Raw genomic sequence first — 26,968 nt, forward strand, 5'->3', positions numbered from 1 at the left:
GAATTCTGTGTAAGTAAAAAATACAGCATTCAGCAGAACAAGTAGACAGGCAATCAGTAGGATACAGAAGACCTGAGCAGCGCCATCGGCTCAGTTAATTTTATGATCACTTGTAGAACAGTCGCCCAGCTAGAGCAGAACACAGGCTCTGTTCAGGTGCATACAGCATTGCCATCAGGAGAGACCATAAAACATCCCAACCGGGTGATATTCCTCCTGGGGTACAAACCCGCTTCAACTCTGAAAATCAAAATAATTTAGTATGTCAAAAGACCAAAGAAGAAAAAGTATATGATCATCTCAAAAATATAGAACTTTTCTTACAAGCACTATTTATAATGTATCATAGTTCTCTGTCCACAAATAGATTCTTAGGTATACATTTAAGAATAAATACAAAGGACAACATGTTCAAAATTCAGTGGTGTGAAAATATGATTACATTAGAAAATATGATTACAATATTATTACAACATAATATTGAATGAAAAAAAGTAAGGTATAAAATAGTTTGTACTATATGGTCAGAATTTTATAAAATATACTCAAACCAAATATTTTTTCCACAGAGAAAAAGACTAAAATATAATACAGGTCTTTCAAAAATGTCTCCTTGATGTCTCATTCTTAAGACAATCACAAAGCGTTTTAAGAAAAAGAAAGTTGAAATTAATATAGTAAACAATTTGTAACACGTTGCTGTCACCAATTACTATATAATGTACTTCAAGAAGTCTCTTTCAATCAGTTTCTTTGGAATAGATGCCTGTACTCCTAAAATCATCTACTGAAAATAAAGTTCTGTGGTCAAACATGTTGTGGAAGCATTACTTATAAAATTGGCATCTTGATTGCAGAGCTAATTTGGATCGTCTGTATACGAGTGTTAATCAGGATCTTCAAGGAGGTATAGTTTGCAGAGTTTCCCAAATTCATGTGAGTGTAGAACTTGTGGAGGGAGGAGCAAGAGAGAGAACAAGGCAAAGAGAGAGGAGAAAGTTGTTTTGGCTGACCTGTGAAAGCAGATTACCGATATCATATTATTTTGCTTCTAAATACTTCAATGTGTTCCTCCCAGGAATAAAGGGCGTTCTGCTACTTAACCACAATATCACTGTCACATCAAAGAAAGCTAGATAATTTCCCGAATTGTATCTAATATCTAGTCCAAATACAAAAGTCCCCAGTTTTCTTTAAAAAATGTCTTTTATAGCCAGTTTTTCAAGGTTCTCATGTTACATTTGATTACTTCCTTTTAATAGAAAACCACATCCTGCTCTTTTCATGACATTTTCCCCCAGGAGACTAGCCTCATTGAATTGTAGAAATCTCACGTTCTGCCTGGTTATTTCTCAATGGCATTATTCAGCTTGTTCTGCTAGTCCCTGCATTTCCTGTGTAGTGACACTCACATTTGATGACTTAATTAGGGTCAGTGTAAACATTTTTAGCAATAGGTGGTGCTGCATTGCTCATCCTGCATCATATAGAGACACACGATGTCACGTCATCCCACTGGTTTTTTACAATTTCTTGACTTTATGCTACAGCGCTGAGTGCAGCAGGCCTATAAAAAGACCCACTACAACAACACATACATAGTCTGGCACCTCAGGAGCCTAGGTTGCTTGGAATACGGCATCACACCCCATTCTCTGTAATCACAACGTGCACACATTTTTCCATCTACATATCCTTTTCACAAACTATTTAAAGTTTTCTTTGTTAGGTCATTTCCCCAGGTGAGGTATGATTTAAAGGAAGTGAAGAGTACAAGATTCCTACCTCGGTCCCAGAGGCTGTCTCTCAGTGCTCTCTCCAGCTGTTCCTCCTCACTCAGTCCTCCTGTGTAGGCATCATAGTTCCTGGATGCGTCTTCCTGGTAATGTGGCCTGGCATATGGGTAATAATCCTGAGATCCAGAGTAGCCTACAGGCACAATGAAAAGGTTATAGAACATTGTGTTTTTTCAAATGTCCTAGTTTGTAAGCAGAGACATTAAAACAATTCATGTCATTATTCTGAGTATAATAATAATCCTCAAAATAAGAGAAGATGACAACTGGAGAATTCCTCCATGCGGGTGAGCAACAATTGTCTTGTCACTATAGTATCCACAAAGCTCAACATGGGGCCCAACATGAGCAAGTCCTAGTGTGTTGAAGAGGAACAAGATATTAATTTAGAAGGCAGTCAGTGGTACTGGAGAGGGGACCCAAATGGGCGAATGACATATAAACTAAATATCTCAGTTTAGAGCTATTTAATACTTGGTGAATTTTCAGTGAGGTCCTGATTGGAGTCAAGGGAATGATTAAAATGATAGTTGATAAAGCCTTACTGTCCAGTGGTCCCATGTAATGAGAGACAAATCAAAAGTTAATACACATACTACAGATTTCTGTGTTGTAATACATATGTTGAAATATATAAGCCAATGTGTGATTAGAATTTCATATCAGAGATCATAGTTTGTATTAACAGTACTTTTAAGAAATCAGTTACTAGATAAAATGAGAGAAAAGACAAATGTTAATTACAGAGCAAAGTTCACTTCTGCAAGGAATTCCCATCACTCTTTTAAAGTCAGTTTGAGTTTACTCTTTATATCTTCTTTAATCCCCCACTTTTATGGAATTTGCTTGGAAGAGATTTTTTTTTTTTCCCTATAGCAAATTACCTGTCTAATTCTGGTGTAGTGAGAGATAAGTAATAGTCCTTTTAATATATTTCCTCCTTTTATACTCTTTGAAGACAATGTTTTAAATGTTTAATTTGTATGCTTTTTGTTGTTGATGAAAATTCCTACCCATTACTGTGAATCTTGTGTCATATATCTCCTTATCAACCAACACTACTTGTCTGGGTTTAAGCTTCTTATTTTTTAAAAAAATATATATTTTATTGATTTTTTTTTTTTTTTACAGAAAAGAAGAGAGAGGGATAGAGAATTAGAAACATCGATGAGAGAGAAACATCGATCAGCTACCTCCTGCACACCTCCTACTGTGTGCCCACAACCAAGGTACATGCCCTTGACTGGAATTGAACCTGGGACCTTTCAGTCTGAAGGCCAGTGCTCTAGCCAATTAGCCAAACTGGTTAAGGCTGGGTTTAAGCTTCTTATTGCTTTAATAAGACTATGGGGGAGGGGGGGGGAGGGGGGGAAGAGAACTCACAATCAAGCCAAAAAGAGAAACATTGTAGGGTAGATTCTAGTCATATTCAGAATTTTTGATAATTGGTCCTGAAACTATTTTAAAATGTACTTTTTGTTTTGATTATGAACAAAAGGCTTTTCTAATATATAAGATGGGTAAGGGGGCGCAGATTAGCTATTTCCCATAAGAATTTTTAGGCACTCTAAAAGTCTTTACTTTCATATAAACACTGAAATGACAATAAAACACACTAATCTAGTTTCAGCTGACATTCTAATGTAATTATATATATTATAAAAATATTTGTTATATAAAGTATTTATATCTATTGGTTATGTGCAACAGCAGCTTTATTGAGATATGACATCTTATACAATTCATCATTTAAAGTATATAACTCAGTGGCCTTCATCACCATAATCAATTTTAGAACATTTTTATCACCCCCCAAAAGATATCACCCCCTTTAGATATCACCTCCTCCAGGCCTCCCAGCCCTAAGTAACCACTAATATACTTTCTGTTTCTATATATGTGCCTATTTATTTCACTTAGCATAATGTTTTCAAGGTTCACTCATGTTGTAGCATAAATTAGTACTTTATTCATTTTCATGGCCCAGTAATATTCCATTGTATGAATATACATTTAGTTCATTCATTCATCAGCTGGTAAACATTTGGGTTATTTCTACCTTTTAACTATTGTGAGTAATGCTGCTATAAACATTTGTGTACAAGTTATTGTGTGGACACACCTTTTCACTTCTCTTGGTTACAAACCTAGGAGTGAAATTGTTGGGTCACACAGCAGTTCTGTTTAACCACTCAAAACTCACGAAATGTTTTCCAAAGTGGTTGCACCATTTTACATTCACACAGAAATGTAGATGGATTCAGAATTCTCCCCATCCTTGTCAACACATGTTATAATTTGTCTTTTTAATTATGGCCATCCTAGTGGGTAATAATTGGTTTTTATAATAATGATGTGGAACATCTTTGCCTGTGCTTATTGATCATTTGTGCATCTTCTTTGGAGAAATGTCTATCCAGAGCCTTTGTCTACTTTTACTGATTACTTGGTACTGCATTACTGAAAGTCCTTGAAAGCACAAAAATGAATGACTTAAATAAAAATTAAACAAAATAGCTCAGGACTTTGGGAAGGAGCTAATTCTGACAAGCCTTGATAATTACCGCCAATAACCCAACTTCTATTATACATTCTCTCACACGTTTCTCATGTAAAAATAGAAACATTGTAATATCTAAAACAGAAGAAGGATATAAGTAAATTTCCCAAATCCTCACAATGGCTTAGGGCTGAAGTGGGATCTGGACACAATTTTAAATATGGATACCCTTCCTCATTGGTCTCTACTCAATGGAGCTATTAAAAACATTCAGGTCCCACTGCTATGGGAAACACCCATCAGTGATTTTCATATCCTGAGAGGAACGAGTATGGCACAGCTACAAATCTTGCTTTTATACTTCACACACACACACACACACACACACACACACACACACACACAACTTCACATAAGGACAAAGGTCAAAACACAAACAATATATCCACTTCACAAAGAACAAGAGAAGGGCATTCTAAAACATACTAGAATATTTATGGATAAGTCACTGAATGGCATGGGATACTTCAGCAATCCCGAATAAGAGACTGTCCAATTCCCTAAGAGTGCCAATTATTTTAATGCAACAAAAATGCATGTTGGGCACATTCCCGTATGGCTTATTACCACTTTCAAACCCCTGTGGAAAGTCATTCTGTTACAGAAAGTCTAAGCAGCATTTCTATCTATTTATCTTTGAACACGTTCAGCTATTGATAATTCAAAATCCAAATTAACTCAAAAGCACGGAATACCCAACCTATCAGATACCAGAAATACCACACATACCTATAGAGTTTTAATTTCCAGGCAAGTTTCATATAATTTGAGGCAACATTTTTCATGTTGTTTCCTTAGAAAAAACACACAAAACAAACAAACAAAAACAAAAACAAAAACAAAAACAAAAAAACCACACACCCAGCCTTAATGAAATAAAGCCTACAACTCTAAACATCTGAATATTATAAAATCTAATTCGGTACTACTCAGACAAAACATGGGGAGAAGGAAAGAGAAAGTTTTAGTGCCTCAAGTCAAAAGGATTTGTGTGGTTAAAGGTTCTATATCATCAGTCATAAATCATCAACAAGAACAAAAATCTCATCCATGTCTGTTATAATGAGAACAGGTCTCCTAGGACCATAAATTTTCTACAGCTGTTCCGCTGGCCCAATCAGACATTTTTAAATCTTCATAATAAACATGGCTGGAAAAACCTAACAATCAAACACTTACGATGAATAAGTTTAAATTATATCCTGCGATGAATACTAGTTTAATATTCCTTTGTAGCTACAGACTTTGGCTCTGCAGTAAAAGAAATTCTGGTTATCGTTATTTCATTAACTACTCCTCCATCTGTTCCTTATACACATACCAGAACTTCATGGCAAAAGAGATCAAGAAACACCACCAAGATTAGAAAAATTGGTAGCAGCTTTTTAAACATTCATGAGGTTCTTTGACCTGTAAAGACTTTTGCAGCTAAGGAGAGCCATAGTTAGAATAAATCATTACTTATAGGAGATACATATGCTCTCGTAAAAGTTCCCTGGATGACCATTAGCCCAGCCACCTGGCCTTAGGGAGCTCTGCCTTTGAAGAAACCCAACCCTTCAAAGGAAGGAGTACAAATATGGCCATCACAGCGGTAAGAAGAACAGTAAAGAGGCTTTTTGTTTTTGCCTTTAATTCCCTAGTCTGTGTGTCTGCTGTACTTATGCCTCTTCCATATGTAGCAAGAAAGAAGCAAGCCCACTCCACCTCCCTGTAAATAAGTGCAATAAAAAGGGGAGGAAAAGACAATAAGGGGGACTGCTCTGTTTTGTAAGATTAAATCAGCAGAATGCCAGGAGCTAGGAATCAGTAGCTGACATTTTCAGTCCTGGTTCTATCACCAACAACCTGTTTGACTTCAGCCCAATTACTTAACATTTACAAGCCGTCACACAAGGTCAGGACTAGGTAATCTATGCTAGTTTAAGCCATGTCTGTGTAAGGATATGTTCTTATTCTTTTTGTCCAGAGGAACATTCCTGTTTCTTTGGGGAATTTAAAAAAATGAACCAAGAGAGAAGCCCTCTTTCCTCTAGCAACATCAAGGTGGTAGTGGCCATGTGGCCTGTCCAGGGGAGGGAATAGTCACTGGGAAGAGAGAAATCACCATGGGAGGTACAACCAAAGTGGTCTTCCTGTCCAACCCAGTTCTTCTTAGTCATATAGGTCAACTAAACCCTACTATACTTAACTCGGTGCGGACTGTTCTCCATAGCCAACTACCACAGGACCCAATGCTCTTCCAAATGGCTCTACAGTTGACCCTTGAACAATGTTCAGGTTAGGGACACTGACTGCCCCCTCCCCCATTGTATTAAAAAATATGCATATGACCTTTGACTCCCCCAAAATATAACTACTAATAGCCTTCTACTGACCAGAAGCTTCCGTTAACATAAAAAGTTAATTAACACACATTTTGGGTGTTATATGCGTTATATACTGTATTTTTACAATAAACTAAGTTAGAGAGAAGAAAATGTTATTAAGAAAGTATTAACAAAGAGAAAATACATTTATAGTACTGTGTTTTTTAAAAAATCCACAAATAAATGGACTTACGCAGTTCATACCTATGCTAGTCAAGGGCCAACTGTATCTAGTAACTGTGTCGATCACTAATCATTGCACTTCCTCTCTTCAGGTGGGTCCACAGACAATGGCAGGTGAGCTGACACTGCCCAGCAACTGTCCCTCTCCGGCATGGAGGCCCCATTTCTAGGATGTTAATTGTACACATCACTAGCCCGGGATTGACGCAGCGACAGTCTCCACCTCTGTGCTCCCCACACCTAGGTAACCCCCCATCTGGTAAGCCTATGCTTTTCCATACTGATCCCCTTAGAATCATCTAGAAAGCTTTTTACAAAAGAGTCCAAGTCCCTGTCTCCACCCCTATTCAGACTTAGCTGGTGTGGGTGAATTCGAGGCATGGATATGTTGTACCAGCTCCTCAGTTGATTCATACAGACAGCCAGGACTGATACTCATAATCCCAGTCTTTAGAACTACATCAAAAACATAGCTTGAATGTAATTCCAATAGAACCACTCTTCTGATTGAATCCTTCAGTGGCATCCCAGCACGTTCTGGATAATTCCAAACAGGTCTTTTCATAAAGGCCTGGAGCCCTTCTGCCATGGCTTTCCTTAACTTCTCCTCATTGATGGAGACGCAGCCTTCCTCCGGGTAACCTCCAGGAACTCAAATCCCTGTTTCCCCCAGGGCCGAGCACTCAATACACTAGGTTCCAGGTGCTGGATGGGCTTCTCCAGCACGGGGGAGGAACAGGGCTGCACTAGCTCAAGTCCATGCTCAAGTAGGAGACTGGAGAAGATACACAAAACAAATGTTTCCAGGCTGCACACAGGCAGCACAGGATTTTGAACCTTTAGAGAAAGGAAGTAAAGGAAATGGGCCTGAGGCACTGTCCAGACAGCAGTAACAGGGATGGGGAACACAAGCAGCCACAGCAGGCCCTTGTATTGCGTAGGAATTTACAGGACCACGTTATAGCCAAGGAGAAAACTGTATGTCAGAGAAACATCTAGAAATACGCATGGAGCCCCCCTGAGACTTGCTGACTATTATGCCACATGTGCACAGGTGAACTTTCACCAGACCATTCAGGAGAGATCCCAGAACAGACACCTCAATAGTAGTGCAGAAATAGCCCTAAAAATTTACTTTAGATCCACCTTAAATAATTTTAAAACAAGCCCTAGAAGGAACAAACTAGTCATCACAGAACTTAACGGGATGCCAGACAAAGTCCTTCTTCCTAGAAGAAGGTAAACTCCAGCACTCAGCATCACACCATATGGAATGTGTAGCCTCCAATCACATCTTATTAGATATGCAAACACTGTGACCCACAACCAGGAGAAAAATCAACCTAATAAAACAAATATAAAATATCATAGACAGAGAGGACATAATTAGCAATCAGGGACTTCAAAGACAGTTACTGTATCTATGCTCATGATTGAAAGAAAAACAGGAATATCATGCGGAGAGAATGGGAGGCTATGAGCCAGGGGTCCAAAAGCCACAATGTGTGGTTCCCTATCAACCCCCTGACCACTTTTGTAAATAGGATATTATTGGGACACGGCTACAGCATTTTTTTTATTAATTATCTATGGCTGCCACAGGAACAAGCTGACTAATTGTGACAGTGACCATATGGCCAATAGGGCCTTTAGAACCTAAAACATTTGCTACTTGGGCCTTCATACAAAAGACTGCAGGTCCCAGAGTTAAGCTATAATAGTTTTCAATGGGCACGATTACAAGACAACCAGTGCTTCTGTGGCCTCTGGCTTCTTTAAGACCTGCTGCTGCTACTGGTCCAGGATATTACCAAGAGGCCTCCCCAGGCTGGCCCGTCAGGGCCTTAGCCTAAAGCAGGTCACATGCTTTAACCAGAAGTCCTTTTTACCTATTTACACAGACAGAGAAAGTCCCATGGTATTACTATCAGAGGAATGTCTATCTTAGGATAAGCATGATTCTTCCTGAATATGCAGTTAGGGTGGATTACTGAGAATTGTGAAACTAACTTCTCATACTTAGCAAGCGGTATGTTCTCTTATTCTGAGAATAAAGAGTAGTAGTGTAGAAATAGCCCTGGTCTAGTATGAATCTTACCATGTCTGAGAAACATCATATTAATCGTTCAATATTTTCATGTCATTATCTCCTTTCCTGGTCTTCCTTCCCAACTGACCCTACCCCTCAATCAAGCTTTCAAGGCATGTTAGAGGCACAATTACATAATGTGTGAACTCCACAACAGCATAAACTAGCATTGCCTTAAAGTGTCTCCACAGTGGCGAACACTATAATTTTTAAATTATGTATTAAATAAAATAAAGTGCTTACCTGAATTATTAAAGTAGTATTGCTGTCCTGGGTAGCCATTATTGGAGGAAAAAATGCCTAAATATAAAGAAAACAGACATTTTAATAGTAGCCATAAGGTTTGTTTTTTTTTTGAGGTATAACTGACAAATGAAAAATTGTATATATTTAGGTTGTGCAATGTGATCTTTAAAGCTGTACACATGATGACTTAATATACATATAGATTATGAAATGACTGCCACAATTAATACATCAATCACCTCCCAGTTACCATATTCTGTGTTCATGTGATAATTCTTAAGGTTTACTCTCTCAGTAAATGTCAAGTATGTAACACAGTATTAACTATAGTCACCATGCTGTACATTACATCCTCAGAGCACACCCATCGTATAGCTGGAAGCTATACCCTTTGACCAATATCTCCCTGCTTCCCCCAGCCTCTGGCTACCACTGTTCTACTCTCTGGTTTAGATTCCATAGCCAAGTGAGATAATACAATATTTGTCTTTCTCTTTCTGGCTTAATTTACTTGGTGTAAAGACATCACCTTCCTCTATTTTGTTGCAAATAGCAGGATTTCCTTCTTGGATGCTTGTATAATATTTCACTGGGTAGAGATGTATCCTTGTGATGTAAAGTTGTATCATTGTGTGTATATATATCATACATATGTGAGATATCTATGTCTCTATCTACCTATTATAATTGCGGGGAAAATCATCTTTACATACAAAATACTTGCCTACATTTTGTAATGTGTGCAAAAAGCATTACTAACCACTGAATCTTCAGACACACACAGAAAAAATGAAACAAAACAAACTCCTGAGAATAATTTTTTTTTCTTTTATCTGTATTGACAGTATTTGGGCAACAAAGCTCATTACTAGTTTTCCATTATTAAGTTGCATCAAAAAATATAATAAAAGTGGACTTTAATGAAGCTCCCACTGCCTCCTCCAAGCACATCACTGGAAACACAGTCATGAACAAATGTAGGAAAATGCTTAGATGCATCTGCTTAGCTGCAAAACAGCCTGTAAAAATCATCCAGAAGCGAACACGGCCTGCTAATAGAGGCAACAGTGCGAGGCCCAGAAAGCTCTCTGATGCCATGAATATTATATGGTTCTCAAGAACACCAGCCATCACCACAAACTGTGAAAACAAATTATTTGTGGTTCAAGAAAAGGTAAAATAGTCTCCGAAGATTTCCCATGAATAAAAGATGAAATACTGGAACTCATAAGGCCTTTAAAAAAAAGTGTTTGCAAAATAGCGTCCTTAAAAGCCATAACCAATATAGATTTTAAATTGAGGCCTAAAAGAATTCATATATTTCTAAATAAAATAAAGTCTTTTCATTGAGCATCAATTTGAAGGAAACAAAAAGAAAAAAGAAATTGTTAAAGCGGGAGCCACGCTGTAAGCAATAGCAGCCCTGGTTTGGCCCCGCGTGAATATGTCTCTCCCGCCAGGACCTAGTGGTCACTCTGAATTCTTTGCACTTCAGTACAGATTTTTCTTTGTCAACTTTGCCTTGCACATATGTGAAGTCATGGAATATTGTAGAAGAATGCATTACTTTAAACCTACATTCATTGTCTGCATTTTCAAGAAAACCATGGTTTTCCGTGAGTAGCATTAATGTTGAGGGTGTACATAGAAACCACTCTCTGTGCATAGGAAAGCCTCGGGTTTAGAATGCGGGTTTGCAGCCTCTCTGGAGTGGTGTGAGGAGCTGTATCAGCTCCTATGCTTCTTGTTGTAAGAAGAGACTATTGGGAATTCCTAAGCAGACCCACGGGGTAACTTGGGGTTGCTTCCATCCCTAGTAAGATTAAGATGACCTTCCAGTGGGTCATGCGAAGAAGTTTTGTTCTGTACCTGCACATGTTTCCATGATTTTCTTCAGAGGCCCGTGAGTGTACATGAGTCCAACGAGGATCCCGGCCAGATGCCCGGCGAAGGAGGTCCTAGGGGAGAAGGAGACCCTCTGTGAGTGTGCGCTCTGTCCCTGATTACAGGCAGCCCGCCTTCCCGCTAGTCTGGAGCGTGTCAATTAGTCTCAGTTCCACACCATGTCTTTTATGCTGAGCAGCACGGCACTCAGTCCAAAGAACATTTCCTACCTTAAGAGGGGGGGAAGGGCATGAATAACAACCACCACATGTTTAAAATTCAATCTCCCTCCCTGACCAGGAGAAGTGGGCTGGCTCCTTCAGGGCAGTGGAAGCGTTTTGTCAAGACAACCCATTAGATTTCTTCCAGTTTTTCTCTGCGGCTCTTATCACAAAATGTAAATGACAAATTTTCTCTGAATTAACTCTTGGATCATGCAGCCATGGTGAGGGCGGTATCTACCTGTGTTCGCAGAGCGCTGCGTTTTTATACATCACTGACCAGTGAAGCCTAGAGCAAGAGACACTTGATGGATGAGATGGAGATGTCCACACGCCCACCCCAAAGTCACCTCCCTCTAATGTCGTCTTCTTATGTCACTCACCGAAAAGACACATGAATGCAAACTTTAAACTGGAAAGATGAGTTAGTGCATTAAATTGGCTTCGCTCTTCTTAAGATAGCATCTAACACTGACAATCTCATATACATATGAAGTCAAGGCAAGCCCCAGCTAAGTATGTGTGAACAAATAGAAGAACAAATGAAAGAGAACTAGCCAGCAGGTCTCCCTGCCTCCAGCTCTTGCTCATACCGCATCCTACAAACACTGCCATCAGTGGCCCTTCTGAAACGGAGGGTAAGTCATGTCCATGCCTCTTGAAACTCAGACTTCTCTGTAGCTTTCAATCACAGCCCTCCGACACTTGGCCTTGCCCATCCTATCCCTTCCCTCCACCTTCACTGTCTGCTAAATCCATCCCTCTAGCCACACCTAGACCCTCCAAGCACTGACCAAGGACCACAAGGCTAAGCCAAATAGCACCCCTGTCATAAACCAGCCCCGGATGGAGAATGGTTCTTTCCTCCACCGCCTTCCTTTCTATAGAACAGATCAACCTTCAGGGGAGCAAACAGGTTTACATGTTTTCCTGTCTGTCTCTTTCTCCCATAAACCCCGAGGACAGTCTTATTCATCTGTATGCTAAACTAAATGGTAAAAGAAACCCAACAACCAAAAAAGCTCAAGTAGGTGAATGCACTTCCCTGGCTTGGGGAAAAGGCCCCTCACTCCCAGAAGAGGGGCACCTAAGAGTTATCAAGGAGCCAATGTAAGCTCCGGGAGCACCGTGATTTCTGAGATTTTCACATACCTATCACACACACACCTAGGACAGTGCTTGGCACAGGACAACACTCTAGTACGTGTTGAATGAATGGCGTGAGTGTCCCAAGATGATTAACCAGCAGGCAAGTTAAAAACACCAGATCTGCAACTTAGAAGGCTCGTTGAGCCATAGCAGTGACAAGGCTGAGGTTCACACACAAGACCTAGAATCAAAACCATACACCGTCTACCACAGCAGAACTGACAGAGGAAAGGAGTCCTGGGGTACAGCCAAGGCAGCAACAAGTACTTTCCATTGTCTCAGGGCTACTAGGCTCCCAGAGAGAAGAACAGGCAGAGAAAAGAGGAAAGGAAGCCTTCTGTAGACAGGATGGCACTGGCCAATTCAAACACACCATTGCCCAATTCCTGCATATGCCACATACACCGAAAGCCATGAGCACACATGCACGTGCACACACACACACATGTGTACACAAACTACACACACAAGCATTCCTTCAGGAGAGCTCTTATTTTCATCAAATATATTTCATCAAATATACCTCCTAGGATGTGTAACCTGATAATAAAAATATGAGATCAGACATTTGGTTTCCCATTTCCAGAGAAGAATAGCATGAACTATGCTTCTGTTTAGCTTTTCCAAAAAAAACAAAACAAAATAGAGCTTATTTTATTCTACTTTTAGGCTAAATCATACATTCCAACTAGTTCTAAGAATGGCAAAGAAACTGGTAGTTTGAGGGATACAAGAAAAAATAAAAGGCCATAATCAATTTGAAAAGAATAAAATATTTTTTAAACTTTCTAAACCAATCTATATGGTGAATCATATATCAATAGTTCTAAAAATAACATAGAAGAAAATTTCATTTTAAAACCCCAACCTATCAAACAATCAATCTTGAATTTCATTTACAATTTAGAATATGATACAGTTCAATGAATTTTTTCATCTCTCTACAAGGGTTTGAAAAAGTTTTAGCTGTAATCTAATTGTCCTACTGTAATTGCAAATAACTAGGAAAAGGAGGCTGACAGGCCAGAGACCATATTGCATTATCCTACAATATTCATCATTTGTCACAAAAGTCCCTTCTCAAAACTCTAGTTGTCTGTATTTCATGCTGTTACTATTGTAATTAGCTTGTTAATAATTAAAAAAAAAAAAAAAAGCAAAAGGGAGGCCAGACATTACAAGCATGGCCATCTGGGCAGCTTCACAGGAAGCTGCAACTTTGCCTAGATCCACTTCCTAAAGATCTCTGGGGGAAGGGGTCCAACAACAGGAAGATGGATGTATGTAAGGTAAGGTCAGGTGACATAGGGAAGGTGCCTGTCAGTCTAACCTGGAAACAAAGATCACTGGCTGAGGGGTGGAGTCAATGCAAATTTGGGAAATTTGGGAATATATAATCCACAGACAAAGAAATTCTCTCTCTCTTGTTCCTCTTACTTTTCTCCTGCTTCCATGCACTCGCCTGTGTTTCCTCCATAGCCATGTGGCTCTAGAAGTCACATGACCGATGACCCATACAATGGACTATCGCTGGGAACACAAACTAAGCTAGCCTGATATAGGACTGGACTGTACTCGAACACAGAAGGAAACTGGGCATTGGCTTTAATCCTAGCTCTGCTGAAGACAAAGCTGGACTTCTCCCATGGAGGGGCAGAGGAAGAAGAGACCTTGGAAACTCAGGGGTTTACTTCCATGCAAATAAAAGCCACTCATTCTCCCTGTGAGTCTTGGAAAATTCATTTTCTTGTGACATTGCAAGAAGCTCACTTCCACTGGCAACACATGGGGACGTGGAAAGCTCCCAACTGATAACATTTTCAGTTCTATAAAGGTATTCTTTTTAAAAAAATAAAATAAAAGTAGAAAGAGGATATGACCTTATTCAATCAAAACTGAGTATCTATCTAAGTGACCACTGCAACCGAACGGACGACTGAACAGGCTGTGTGGGGCGACCTGGCCATCAGGGAGGTTAGTGAGGGGCGACCAAACGATGGAGGAGCAGGCTGCATGAGGAGACCAGGCTGGCAGGGGGGTTAGTGAGGGGCGACCAAACAACTGAACAGCAGGCTATGTGGGGCAACCAGGCTGACGGCGGGGGGGGGGGGGGGGGGGGGGGGGGCGGGACAGTTGGGGACAATCAGGCTAGCAGGCAGAGGCAGTTAGGGGTGACCAGGCAGACTTGGGGGGGGGGGGCAGTAGGGGCGATCAGGCAGGCAGGTGAGTGGTTAGGAGCCAGCAGTCTAGGATTGTGAAAGGGATGTCTGACTGATGGTTTAGGCCCGATCCCCGGGATGGGTCTAAATCTGCAGTCGGACATCCCCCAAGGGATCCTGGATTGGACAGGGTGCAGGCTGGGCTGAGGAGACCCTTCCTGAGGGGATCTTCCCCCACCCCCACCCCCCCACCGCCCCCACCCCACTCCCGTGCACAAATTTCATGCACAGGGCCTTTAGTATCTTGATTTTAAACATAAAAAGGGGAGGATTCCACCAATGAAAAAAGGAAGCATACTCTAATTTTAAGAGGTATATTAACTTTCTCCATGCCACTGGTAACCATTTGACAAAGGAGCTCCCTTTGCTCTCTACGAGACACCTTTTACCTTTGTCCTGGGAGAGGAAATGGACCTGCAGAGAGAAGATGGAAATGGAGCCAGGGACTGTCTTCTCCAGCAGCGCTGGGATCAGGGCACTTCATCCTTGCCGCTGGGGGTGCTGTAGAGGTACAAGGAGGCTCTGGGGAAGGAGACACCTGCGTTCTCTAATCAGTGGCTGGGATCTACCTTCAAATGTAACAGCTTTACCAGTAGAAACAGATTGTGTTGTTATGATCATAAGTATGCATGCAAAACAGACATTTTGATGTTTGATATGTCTGAGGAACCCTGTGTGTTCACAGCAGCCTTCTTCAAGATGTGGGCTCAACCCTGTCCTGGGTTCTGCCTACAGGATGACACCTCAAGGGACAGGCAGGGAAAACCCTGCTGTTAGAAACAGCTTCCTCTAGACCTTACTAGGTCCTGGGCCAAGACTGAAGATTTGGTTACATCCTGCTACCCTCTGTCCTAAGCCAGAGTAATTCCTCAGGGACAGTACCACCATATTCAACTTTATATTCGTGACCACACCTGACGCAGTAAACAGCCTGACACTAACACTCAATAAATAACTACTGAACAGGTAGAGGAATGGAATTAAAAGTACACACAGAAGGCACATATCTAACATACATTACAAATTGCTACAAAATCCCAAGTTGCACATGGTCTCTATAGTTGTATTAGTATCAATTTTCACTGGGAGAGGTAATAATTGAATTAATCCCATCCTCTTAAACAATGCTTGACACAAAACATGTGCTCAACAAAACAATAGCACCAAAACCTATATTATACCCGAAAACTGGTCACTTAAAAGAGCTTTATTTCTTCTGATAGCTCAATAGTAACTCCCTTTAGAAAATCATAACAGCTATAATAAAATACTGACTGTGATAGTGAGATACAAGTGTAAGGGCCAGATACATCACCACTTTGTATAGCCACACAGGTTGTGCACTGCACAGACAAACCACAATGAGAAAAAACGTAATTTGCCCAGGGCCTCAATAGTTCCACCAATATTGGACATATCCACTATTCAAATTTAGGTTATCAAATCTCAACTTCAGAGTGGCTATTGATGTAATTTCATATATTAGGGGGAAATACCTTAATCCAGTAGTTCTTTTTTTAATTAATCCTCACCCAAGAAGATTTTTCTCATTGATTTTTAGAGAGAGTGCAGGGGGGGGGGGGGGGGGGGGAGAGAGGGGAAAAAGAGAAAGAAAAACATCAATGTGAAAGAGACACATCAATCGGTTGCCTCCTGCACGCATGGCCCTGGGCTGGAAATTGAACCCAGACCTATTGGTCTGTGGAATGACTCTCTAAACACTGGCAAAACTGGCCAGGACAACCCAGTAGTTCTTAAGCTTATTCAGGTTCTAAGCCCCTTTAAATGTCTGATGAAAGCTATGAATCCTGTCTGCAGAAAAACTTCCCAGATGCAAAATAATTTTAAGAAGTTCACAGATGGCTTGAATTCCATCCATGGACCTCTGGTTAAATACCCTGAAGTGAAAATAATCATTGCAGACAGAAGAATTTCACATTAAGCACCAAGTCTAAGTAGTTGTATACTCAATTGGAAAAACATTCCATGTGTACTCAAATCCGGACACAGAGGCAGCCATTTATTTAGATTACTTAAGTTTATTAACATGTCCAGTTTCTTTGTTGTGCCATTGCTCTGGAATGGTGTAACCTACTTCTGAGTTCACTTTCCTTTTTGCTAGAATCCCACTTGCAATTAAAGACCAAGGGTGGAAAACTCTGCTGCTCTTTATATGTCCAAAAAGGTTTTTATTTCTGTTTCCTATTTTGATAATAAGTACAGGCTCTGCTGGTGCTGCTGAGAAATGTCAACCAGTCTTTATTCTGTAGGCAATCTGTCTTTTCTCTCAGCTTTTAAAATGTCCTCTTTATTTTGGATATACTGTTATTATACCACAATCATTCCAGTTGTTGGTTCATTTCATTTCTCCTCCTTGACATTTGCTGCGTTTTTTCTATCTAAGGTCTCATGTCCTCCTACAGTTCTGAAAAACTGTGAAAAGCCATTATTTGTGTCTTTCTAGCTATGCAGCAGCCACACACTTTCTGACACAGAGAGGGGTTCACTGTGTGTTTATGGGGGGGAAAAACAAAACAAAACGAAAAAATGGAAAGTTAAAATCAAATCGATGTTGCTATTCACTACTTCTAAGGGATAGTGATGTGAAAAGGTAATTTGGGAACAAAACTAAGATTAAGATATGTCGATTATATCTCAAAGCTGGGGGGGAAAAAAGATAGTGTGGGTTTCAGTTATGCAAATTATATGCAGATATTAACACTAACACACAGTGTTCTTTCCTATTATGCCAGCATAAAGTGATCCTCATTCCTCTGAGGCAATTTGTAAGGCTGAGCTAAGTGATTATGCAAAATGTTCCCATGCTACTGTTAAAGGATCAAAAGCTAAAGCTATGACTGAAAGCTGTGACAGGCTATAAAGGTCCTCCTCTGTTAAATGGCAAATTCTTTCCACAGTTGAAAAGGCTGCCCTCTCAGGCATAGCTCAGGAAGCAGAAAATGTATTACCCTAAGACATAATCTCCCAGTGTGTGCCGAATGACCTCATTAAGGATACAACTTGATGGAGACACATTGTTGGACAAGGGAAGAGAACAGGTGGGGTAAGACGCAGTCAGCTAGAGGTGGCCTATTGTATTGTACATTTCACCATTTCCTCCTGTAAAAGCAGTCACTACCAGCGGGGGGCTGAGCTGATCAGGAGTCCTGGGTCTTGGATGTTACAGCAACAAGAGGTGTTGAGAACTTTTCAGGTCATTGAACATTAATGCCACTGGGAAAGATCTCAATAGGATTGCTTCTTCCCTAGCTATACTGTTCTTAAACTGTTTTCTACCCTTGATGCTTTCTTCAACAACCATGGTAGCACGTATCTTTGGCAAAGGCAATTTGGGAGAGACTTGGTGTATATGTCCTTTCTCTTTACCAATATTTTATTTGCCCAAAGGTAGCTAGCTACATTGGCAATGCAACCTCTACTATCCATGTTTATTTATTGAAAATGGCACCAAACCCAGGCATAGGGCTGGGATCAGACCACTGACATTTACTAAGTCCCAGACAAACACAATCTAGACAAAAACAAGGATACTGCAAAGGTAGAAGAAGCCCCTTTACAAAAGAACTTCCTAGATCAAAGGTGATGCCTCAGTTCCTTGACTCTCAATTCCATGCAGTCCAGGTGAAGACTGATGGCAGTTTGGAAGACGGTGGTGACAGTAGAGGTGCAGAGAAGTGGCTTGGTGTCTATTGTGTTGGCAGAGATAAAAGGACTTGCTGATGGATTCATTGTGGGGGAGGGGAAGGAAGAAACAGGCTTCTAACTTGTGCAGTGGAAAGGATGATGGAACCATGTACTTGGGTGGGAAAAGAATTCAAGAGCTCAGTTTTGGTATAGTCACTTTGAGATGCCTACAACACAACTAGAGTTATCTGATAGAGTATTCAATAGGTAGCTGGATACCAACTTGGAAACTCAAGAGGAAGAATGGTTCAAAATATGCCTCCCATATTTCATTTGACTAATAGAATATTTGTATACAATTTAACTAAAATGGTCTGTCTACCTACAATGTAAAACACATTATACACACTCACACACACAAAAGATTTAAAAGAAATACATAAACACAGTAACTGATAATATTGGGTGGGGGGAACATCCCCCTTCTATTTTTCAAACTTCTTGTAACAGTGTTCAAGGAATTTCATCATTATTACTTTTTCTATCAGAACAGCAACTGCATAGGCTCTCATGTAAAGAATAGACTGTCTCACCAATGTGGTGGAGAAATCTAAGTACTTCTGTTGTTGGTGGGAAAATTGTTCAGAACACTTTCCCCCATGTGGTACGTGCACATGTTTTTAAATACCACTCAGATGAAAATCATAATCACTAGTTCTGTGGTATTTACCAAGTTCCTTTTGTTGTTATTCAAATCTCCTTCAAAGCAAGAAGAAAGGTTGTGCCAAATTAAATGAAAGCACAGGTAAGTGAATGGTACACAAATGAACAAGAATCTCCCCACACATATGCTTAATGGGGGCACAGATGTTAAAGACTCGGCACAACACTGTGGTGAGGCCTGTGTTCTTTTCCTCATCAGACACTTCACATAACTACACACATCCCGGAGTTCCCTTTCCCATGCCTTCCATGTTCTCTACTGGCTAAATTCCACTTGCCATGACTCTCACCTGCTCCGCACCACCTCGCACCCACCCCAGCCCTCAGGACCATCTAGGAAAGTGGATGTGAGCACAAGTGCTGGACTTACACCTCCCAGGACTGAATTCTGGGTCGGACCTTCGGAATCAATGTGAGCTTCACCAGCTCTCAGCACTTCCAACGCCTTAGCCAGGCTTCTTCCTGGCTTGGTCAACCTTGCCCTGCTCCAGCCTGTTGCCAACACCGGGACAAACAAGCATGTGCTCTAACCAGCAAGCTTGATATCAATCCATATACCTTTGGGTAGCTAGCCAGTATTTCCAGAATAAAATACAAGCGACGTTTGTTATACCCAGCATGCCCCTCTGCCTGCCTCTATAGTCTTCTCTCTATTGTCAGCTCCCAGCGCTATGCCACCCCAAGTTTGAGCCATCCACAAAAGCCATGCTCCCACCCTTCATGACTTTGTATGCACCAAGCCCTCTGCACTCCACATCACCCACTAAGCCCTAGCCACACAGTCCTCCTGATCGCCCTGGGCCTTCCCTGTGGACAGGCAGGGCTGCTCCTTGTCTCGTGTGGTATCTTCTGTGTTCCTCTCACATTCGGCTCCATCCCCATCTGCTTGTCTGTCTGCCATCACCCTGCTGCTTAATCCAGTGGCCTCAACCCTATCATCCCAAGGCCTCCTTTAACCCAAATATCTTGTTATGCTTTCTCTATCTTCTTGAAATGCAATAAATAACACACCTACACACATGCTTTTAAAAACACAGATGCATCCACATGTACAATCTCAGCTCAACAATAAGAGAAAATATTGCAGGAGTAACAGAAGAAAGTACTGTGAATTATGAATGCTCAGGCACAGCACCAGCACAAGGCTGTGACGTGGCCCTCCGCCTGCTGCTGTGTATGTAATCTGCATGAAGGCGAAAATAACAAATGCAGGTGGACAGAAATGGGCTTTGCGTGACTCAAACACCAACTGCAGGGCTCCATCAGCAACATGATTTTCTGAAAGGGTAAGTAACTTTTGACTCCAAGTAAAGCCAAGTAAAATTTTCCCTTAAGTTGAATTTACAAATCAATTTACCATTTTCCTGGAAAAGTCACTGTAAATTAAATCCATGCCCAAAACAGAAAATCTTTGTGTGTATAGGAAAAACACAACTAGGTTTTAGGCTCGGATAGTTAAACAGCACTTTTGCCTACATAAATGTTTTTTTTAACAGACTGGGCGGGGGCGGGGGGTGCAGGACCATTCTTGGTATAGGGACTGTCTTGCATACTGTAGGACAGCTGGCACCTCTGTCCCCTGCTCACCAAATGCCAGTAGCACCTGCCCCCACCCCACCCCCACTATCATTATAACTAAAAACAACCCTGCAGTTTTCCAAAATCCTTCTGGGGACCAAGCCACCTATCCCAGTAGAGAAACCACAGCAAACACTTACTACTAAATGTTTGTTGAATTGATGACCTTTAATCATTAGGCCTCAAGAATATTTCTTTTAAAAGTACTTCTCATGTGACTACACTATGCACAAATTCCAAAAATTCCAAATAAGTCTACAACATCTTGAACTAATATGCAAGAAAACTTCCCACCACAACTGAGATGCACATGGGGGGTTGGAATATTCGAAAGAAGCCGTGATCACTTCCACATTGCACTGTGGTAGAATAAATGCAACTTGGCACGTGAAGAATGCTCCGCCATCTGCTATTACTATAGACGAAAATATTTCTGGATACCACATGAATGACTATTTGCATATCACCTCCAAAAAGCAAATGTAAAGTGAAAGAGAAGTTGGATTGTTTATAGCCTGTTTTTAACAAGTGTCGGTGCTATGAAGCAAATAGATGTTCCTATGCTTAGCCTTTGAAAAAATTTACAGAAGCAATGTCAGACCTGAAAATCCCAGGATAACTGGGCTCTCTGAGGTTGCAGGCACTTAAGACTGGCTTAGGTGACCTCGATGAATGGGAACTCATTATAAGGATACACGAGGAAGAAAGGACAGCAGGGAACAGTCTCAACGGTGAACTATGCAACTGAATTCTAAATATGCCCTGTACCCACAATAACATGAATGGACAGGCTGCCCTTTGCCAGACTGAAGTCTTGACCAACTGGTTCTCCACGCTGGCTGTGATTAGAATCTTGAAAAGAAGTTTTTAAAATTACAGCTCCTTGGACTCTACTCCCAGAAATTGTTCTGGGATGAGACAGACTCTCGCACTGTTTTATTTGGTTGGTTATTTTTCTGTTTGTTTTATTGTTTTTAATTCCCCAATAGATTTTAATGCATTGATTGATCTTAAGCCAATGTTCAAATCTAATGGTGAGATTTCAGCTGTCACAGTAGGCCAATAAGAAAAAACATTTTTGAGTGTAGGCAACACTCTTCACCCTACAAATTACCCAACAGAAGGGACATCTGTTTCCCTTCTTGGTAAATTGGTCTTAATATATTCTACTGTAATGCTGCAAGAGAGTAAGTTTAGCTTTGAAAACTCATGCAAGAAAACACATGAACTTACTTCAAAAGATTTACAAGTTCTTTGGACCTATAAAAACCTGATACTTCGGCTAGTGTGTCTCATATCCAAGAAAGTCACATACACATAGCCAAAGATGAGAATAGTAAAGAATTAGGGTAATCCCTGAATCCCCAGATCCAACACAAAGACTGGGAAACAAATCTGGATCATAAAATTAGCCTGTAGTTTCAGAAAAATTAAATTCTACTTGTGGTTAAATCTGGTCCGAATCAAACTTCTGACTATGAATGCCCCACCTATGGTCTGACTCAGGCCTGGGCCTGCACTGACATCACTCGCTGCTTCTGCAGTGGCTTTGTCGATATGCCTGGAAGGCACAGTTCATGTTAAACAAGGGCGCAGAATCACCAGCTACACAGTTCGGAAAACTGCCCAATAGAGCAGAATCTGTTCATGCAATGTAACCTGCTAGGCTGAACATCTGTGAACAAAAGTAACCCTACCGATGCCATGAGACCCATATGGACTCATTTCAGCACTGTCACCTTCAAAGAAACACAGTCCCACCTCCAATGGAGGTGCAATGGCAGCTGGGGCGCAGGCACAGGACCTGCACTTGGCCAATGGGATACACCGTGTATTTAATCTTTAGAATCTAGTGATGAGAGCCCTAAGAGACAGTGGTAACAAATGTCCATCAGCTCTCACAGGTTTTCCAGCCCAGTCTACTTCAGTATTCTCAGCAATTTTTTAAATAAATCTTAATTGTTCAGATTATTACTGTTGTTCCTCTTTCTTCCCCCCTCCCACCATAGCTCCCCTCCCCCCCGGTTCCCACCCCACCCCATGCTCTTACGCCACCCCCCCATCCCCCCACACACACTGTCCTCGACCATGGTGTAAGATTTTTGTCCTTTCTTTTCCCTAAGGCCCCACACTCCCTTCTTCCCCACCCCCAAGCAATTTTTAAAGCAACCTGATACCCTTTCAGTAAGTCCTTTTGTGTTTAAGCTTGCCAAAGTTCATTTACTATTTCAACCAAGAATCCCAACTGATAGGGTACAGATACATTAAAAGGATGCTAAAGAAATAACTCCATTTTCTCTAGAATTGCTCTCCTTGGGATGATGCAAGATAGGAGATGCTGGTCCACCCTGTCACCATGTGTAAAGAACGTTCCTGAGAATGAAGCTGCAGTGGACAGATTATAAGATGGGCCCTGATTACCCCTGATCCCCGGTATTCACACTCTTCCTAATCCTTTCTCCCTGAGCATGGGCAGAACCTGTGATTTGCTTCTAACCACTAAAATATAGCATGCCACTTTCACATTATGTTTCATAAAGCTATAATTTCTACCTTGCTAGTGAACTCTTCCTCACTGGCTCTGATGAAGGAAGCTGCTATACTGTGAGCTGCTATATGGAGAGATTCAAGAGACCTGAGAGCTGACAGCAAAGCTCTCAGTCCAATAACCCACCAAGACCTGAGTTCTTTCAAAACCACAGAAGCTTGGCAGCATGTCCTTCCCCAGGCAAGCTTTCTGATGAAACCTCAGTGCCGCCTAACACCTTTGTTGTAGTCTTTGTTGAGAAAGCCTGATGACCGAGACTCAGGTCAACTGTGCCCAAACCTCCTGATCCGCGAATATCATGAGATCATTAGTGTGCATAATTTTAAGATGTGACATTTGATATAATTTGTTACATAGCAATAGATGATTAATATGAAGTCAACACAGGGGGAAAGAAAAAACAACAGAGCCAGGATATAGAAACAGAATCCTGATGACATTGCTTGAGTCTCTGAATCCTACATGATAGGTCTTTGAAATCCTGAAATGCACCACTGTAAATTTTAATGATATAAGCTAATAGAGATCCTTTTATTTGGTTAAATGGGTTTAAATGGGGTTTCTTTCCATTGTAAGCAAAGAATCTTGACTCAGATGTCTAAAGATGACAGAGGCATATGGAATGAACAGATCTCTAAATCTCAAAGAGAATTCTGTTGTGCACTATTTCAGCTCCAGGTGGGATGGAGAACTTGAAGGTTCAAATGTTACCACACTAAAGAAATATCAACCCAGGTGTTCAGAACGTTGAATTAATTGCCAAGACCTATACCCATGTAGTAGATACAGCTCTATTCCTCATGTGTGGGAGACAATAAAAATATTGTTGTGAGGGTTCCATATAATGCCTGATACAGATAGTAAACAAAATGTGAGTAGAAATCCAGGTATCTTAGATTTTAAAACTGAGAAATATTATTTTTAAGTATTCATTTACTTTCTCTATAAAAGAGGTTTTTAAATCCATAAATACTTTATTCAATAAATTGTCAGCAAATACTTCCAAAGAGATGGTTCTGAAGGACTTCGACATGCTCACTGGCTTGAGCTTTATCAACCATTCTTCTCGTACTCACAGAGGATAACTCAGGGGTACTAAAATGGTGGTAGCTCCTCCAATAAGCCCATCACTGATTTCTGGACTTTCCTTATGTTATCTTTTCAATCCTCCCAACAAGCCCATGAAATGGCTACTATTATTGGCCTCTTTTAACAGATAAGAAACTGAGGCTTAGAGAAAGAAGGAAAAGCAAGGGCCAGGCTTATGAAATGGAAATCTAAGAGAACGTGGGAGTGACATCAACCTTAGTACTCCCTCATTGATGGATACACCGCCCTGCCTTCGCTCAGCATCTGTACATCAGGGAAAGTAGAATTAGGATGAATAATCCGCAAATGAGGAATATGAGAACAAGATTCCAAAAGTGACTAGAAGCAATATAATTGCTCATATGACATAGTCTAACAACACAATGGATCATGTTTGGACCCCAAATAATGAAATAATCTACTTTGATTTCTAATTTGTATTCCTCAACAATTTTTTTTCAAAAAAAATAATATGTGCCTTCTTCAAATCTACTAAAAGATTTGTTTCACTACATGGTTTTAATCTCCTTTACTGTTTTCTAAGATTTCTAGCTGCTCTTGCCTCATTCAATCCTCATTTTACTATAGAGTCTTAGGTAAACCTTAAGAAAAGTCAATTGAAACTAAAATGCAAAAGTCTACAAAATCCAGATCAAAAAGGGACCTGAAGTCATCATTAAAAATGAAGACCTCTGAGGAAGAACTTGGAGAATAAGGAACGCACATGGAATACCTCTCTCATTAGCTCGGCAGGCCACCACCCTGGTGGGCAACACCAGATCTGCTGAGTCTCCTCAGAGGGGATATGCAGAATGGGTCAGCTGTACAGTATTTGCAATGCCATTACAAACAATGTGTGTACAGTGCATAATCAGCACAATCAGCCCACTGATAGCATTCACATTCAGTGTATGCAGGGGGACACCAGCGTGGAATTTATGAATTTTAAATGAGCTTTTACCATTTCTTAAGTAAAATATTTAAATTGAGTGCTGCAATGCAAAAAAAGCTTTCAAGATAATGTGCCAAAACAGGTGTTTTCACCTTCCCTGTGTCTGTCTAACTATAATCCTCCAATTACTGTGGCAGTGACTTCAGTCATTTCCCAAACCCTGCAAATCCACTATAAGTTTTCTGCCATGAAAGCTACTTAATGCCTAACTCTGAGAGTCTCAGATTAGAGATTTGATAAATGTACAACATGACTAATACCACTATTACTAGTGTAAGACACTGACTGAGGAAAACAAAAACCAGTAATAGTCATAAAGATAATGATGGCTATGAAGAAAATTTTTTTCTACCTTCATAAAAACCACCACTCTTTGTTGGCAGGAGGAAGAACTATATACAGTGCTAAGCATTCCACTTAGCCTTGGCACATAAACATGTTTCCCTCTGTCACTCCTGAAGAAAAGAAACTGGGGATAAGATCAGGAGAAAAATGAGAGTTGCAAGTAATGAGTTCTGAAGGACTTTGACATGCTCACTGGCTTGAGCTTTATCATCCATCCTTCTTCTTGTGCTCACAGAGGATAACTCAGGGGTACTAAAATGGTGGTACCAAATGAGAAATATGGCCAAGACTCATAATAATCTATGAATTAGAGTCTTGTATTAGGATGGAAACTCTTAATATTCCACAGTCCTGCTCACCAACTCACTATGAGCTGGATGGACAAGCTCTGAGGCCTCGAACACTCATTGGAAGTGAACTATCTCCCATGCCCACCCTGTCCTCACTTCTCATTCAGCTGCACATGGGAGGGGAAAAAAGGGAAAAAAAGCTGCCAGGAGTCAGCCATCAAGTTAGATAAACCAGACAGGGCTTGATACCAGAAACCAATTTTACCGTAAGTGCACGTGTAGCATCTATGTTGAAATGACTTTAAGGCAATTCTCTAATGGGAAAATGCAAAAAGAAAACATTAGTAACAGGGAATTTCATCACTACTACACTGGTTATTAGTAAAAAGATGGATCGGAACAGTGTTCATTTTTAATTCATAGACTCGACTTGTATATTCAGTACAAAAGAGCATAGCAGGTTTATAAAGTCACTTTTCTGCTGCCTCCTTAGTACTGAATTATTTAAAACTCATTTTAAAACACACACACACATCTGACAGCTTTTAAAATACTGTTTGACAACAGCATTTTCAACATCTATAAAAATATGTGCTAGAAAGGCAGACTCTGAATGCACTGTCTTTCATTAGCAAGCCCGCGAATATTTTTACCCACTGGTGCCTCACACGTCACAGGATCACTCACGAGGAATAGGAAGCGTGACCCTTTGTTCAGAGTTAAGAGAACTTGGAATATATCATCCAGTGGATTCATTCCATGCTCAAAGTACAGTTAACCGGTTCATCAAAAATCTGCACAATGCCAGTTACACTGATGTTACTCCTCAAAAGTTACAGGGTCATAAGTCTTTCACAAACTGATACTATAATAGTGTTCAGGTAAGAACTGAGTGAATGCTGCACACCTAAAAATAATACAAAATAATATTGAATGTAAAAAAAAACAAAAAACCAAAAACAAATAAACACACACACAAAAAAAACCCCCCAAAACCTGAGAGATAAACTCTATAACTTCTGATACAATAGTGATACAGCAGTTGGAATATATCAGAGAAACACAAAATACTTTTTAAAAAA

The 26,968-nt window shown here is 40.5% G+C and overlaps 1 protein-coding gene across 2 annotated transcripts in view; it reads right to left on the minus strand.

Annotated features, from left to right (window-relative positions):
- RHBDD1 (rhomboid domain containing 1) overlaps window positions 1–26,968 on the minus strand; it is a 119,273-nt gene that overhangs the window by 32,276 nt on the left and 60,029 nt on the right. For both annotated transcript variants that reach the window (XM_084892915.1, XM_084892914.1), the window contains exons 6-8: window positions 11,113–11,201; window positions 9,241–9,297; window positions 1,786–1,929 (exon numbers count right to left, since the gene is read on the minus strand). In XM_084892915.1, coding sequence (XP_084749041.1) covers window positions 1,786–1,929; window positions 9,241–9,297; window positions 11,113–11,201 — 290 coding nt within the window. The remainder of the gene's footprint in view (window positions 1–1,785; window positions 1,930–9,240; window positions 9,298–11,112; window positions 11,202–26,968) is intronic.

The sequence above is a fragment of the Pipistrellus hanaki genome (assembly GCF_964339955.1).
Source record: "Pipistrellus hanaki genome assembly, chromosome: 8".
In the NCBI taxonomy this organism is placed as follows: domain Eukaryota; kingdom Metazoa; phylum Chordata; class Mammalia; order Chiroptera; family Vespertilionidae; genus Pipistrellus; species Pipistrellus hanaki.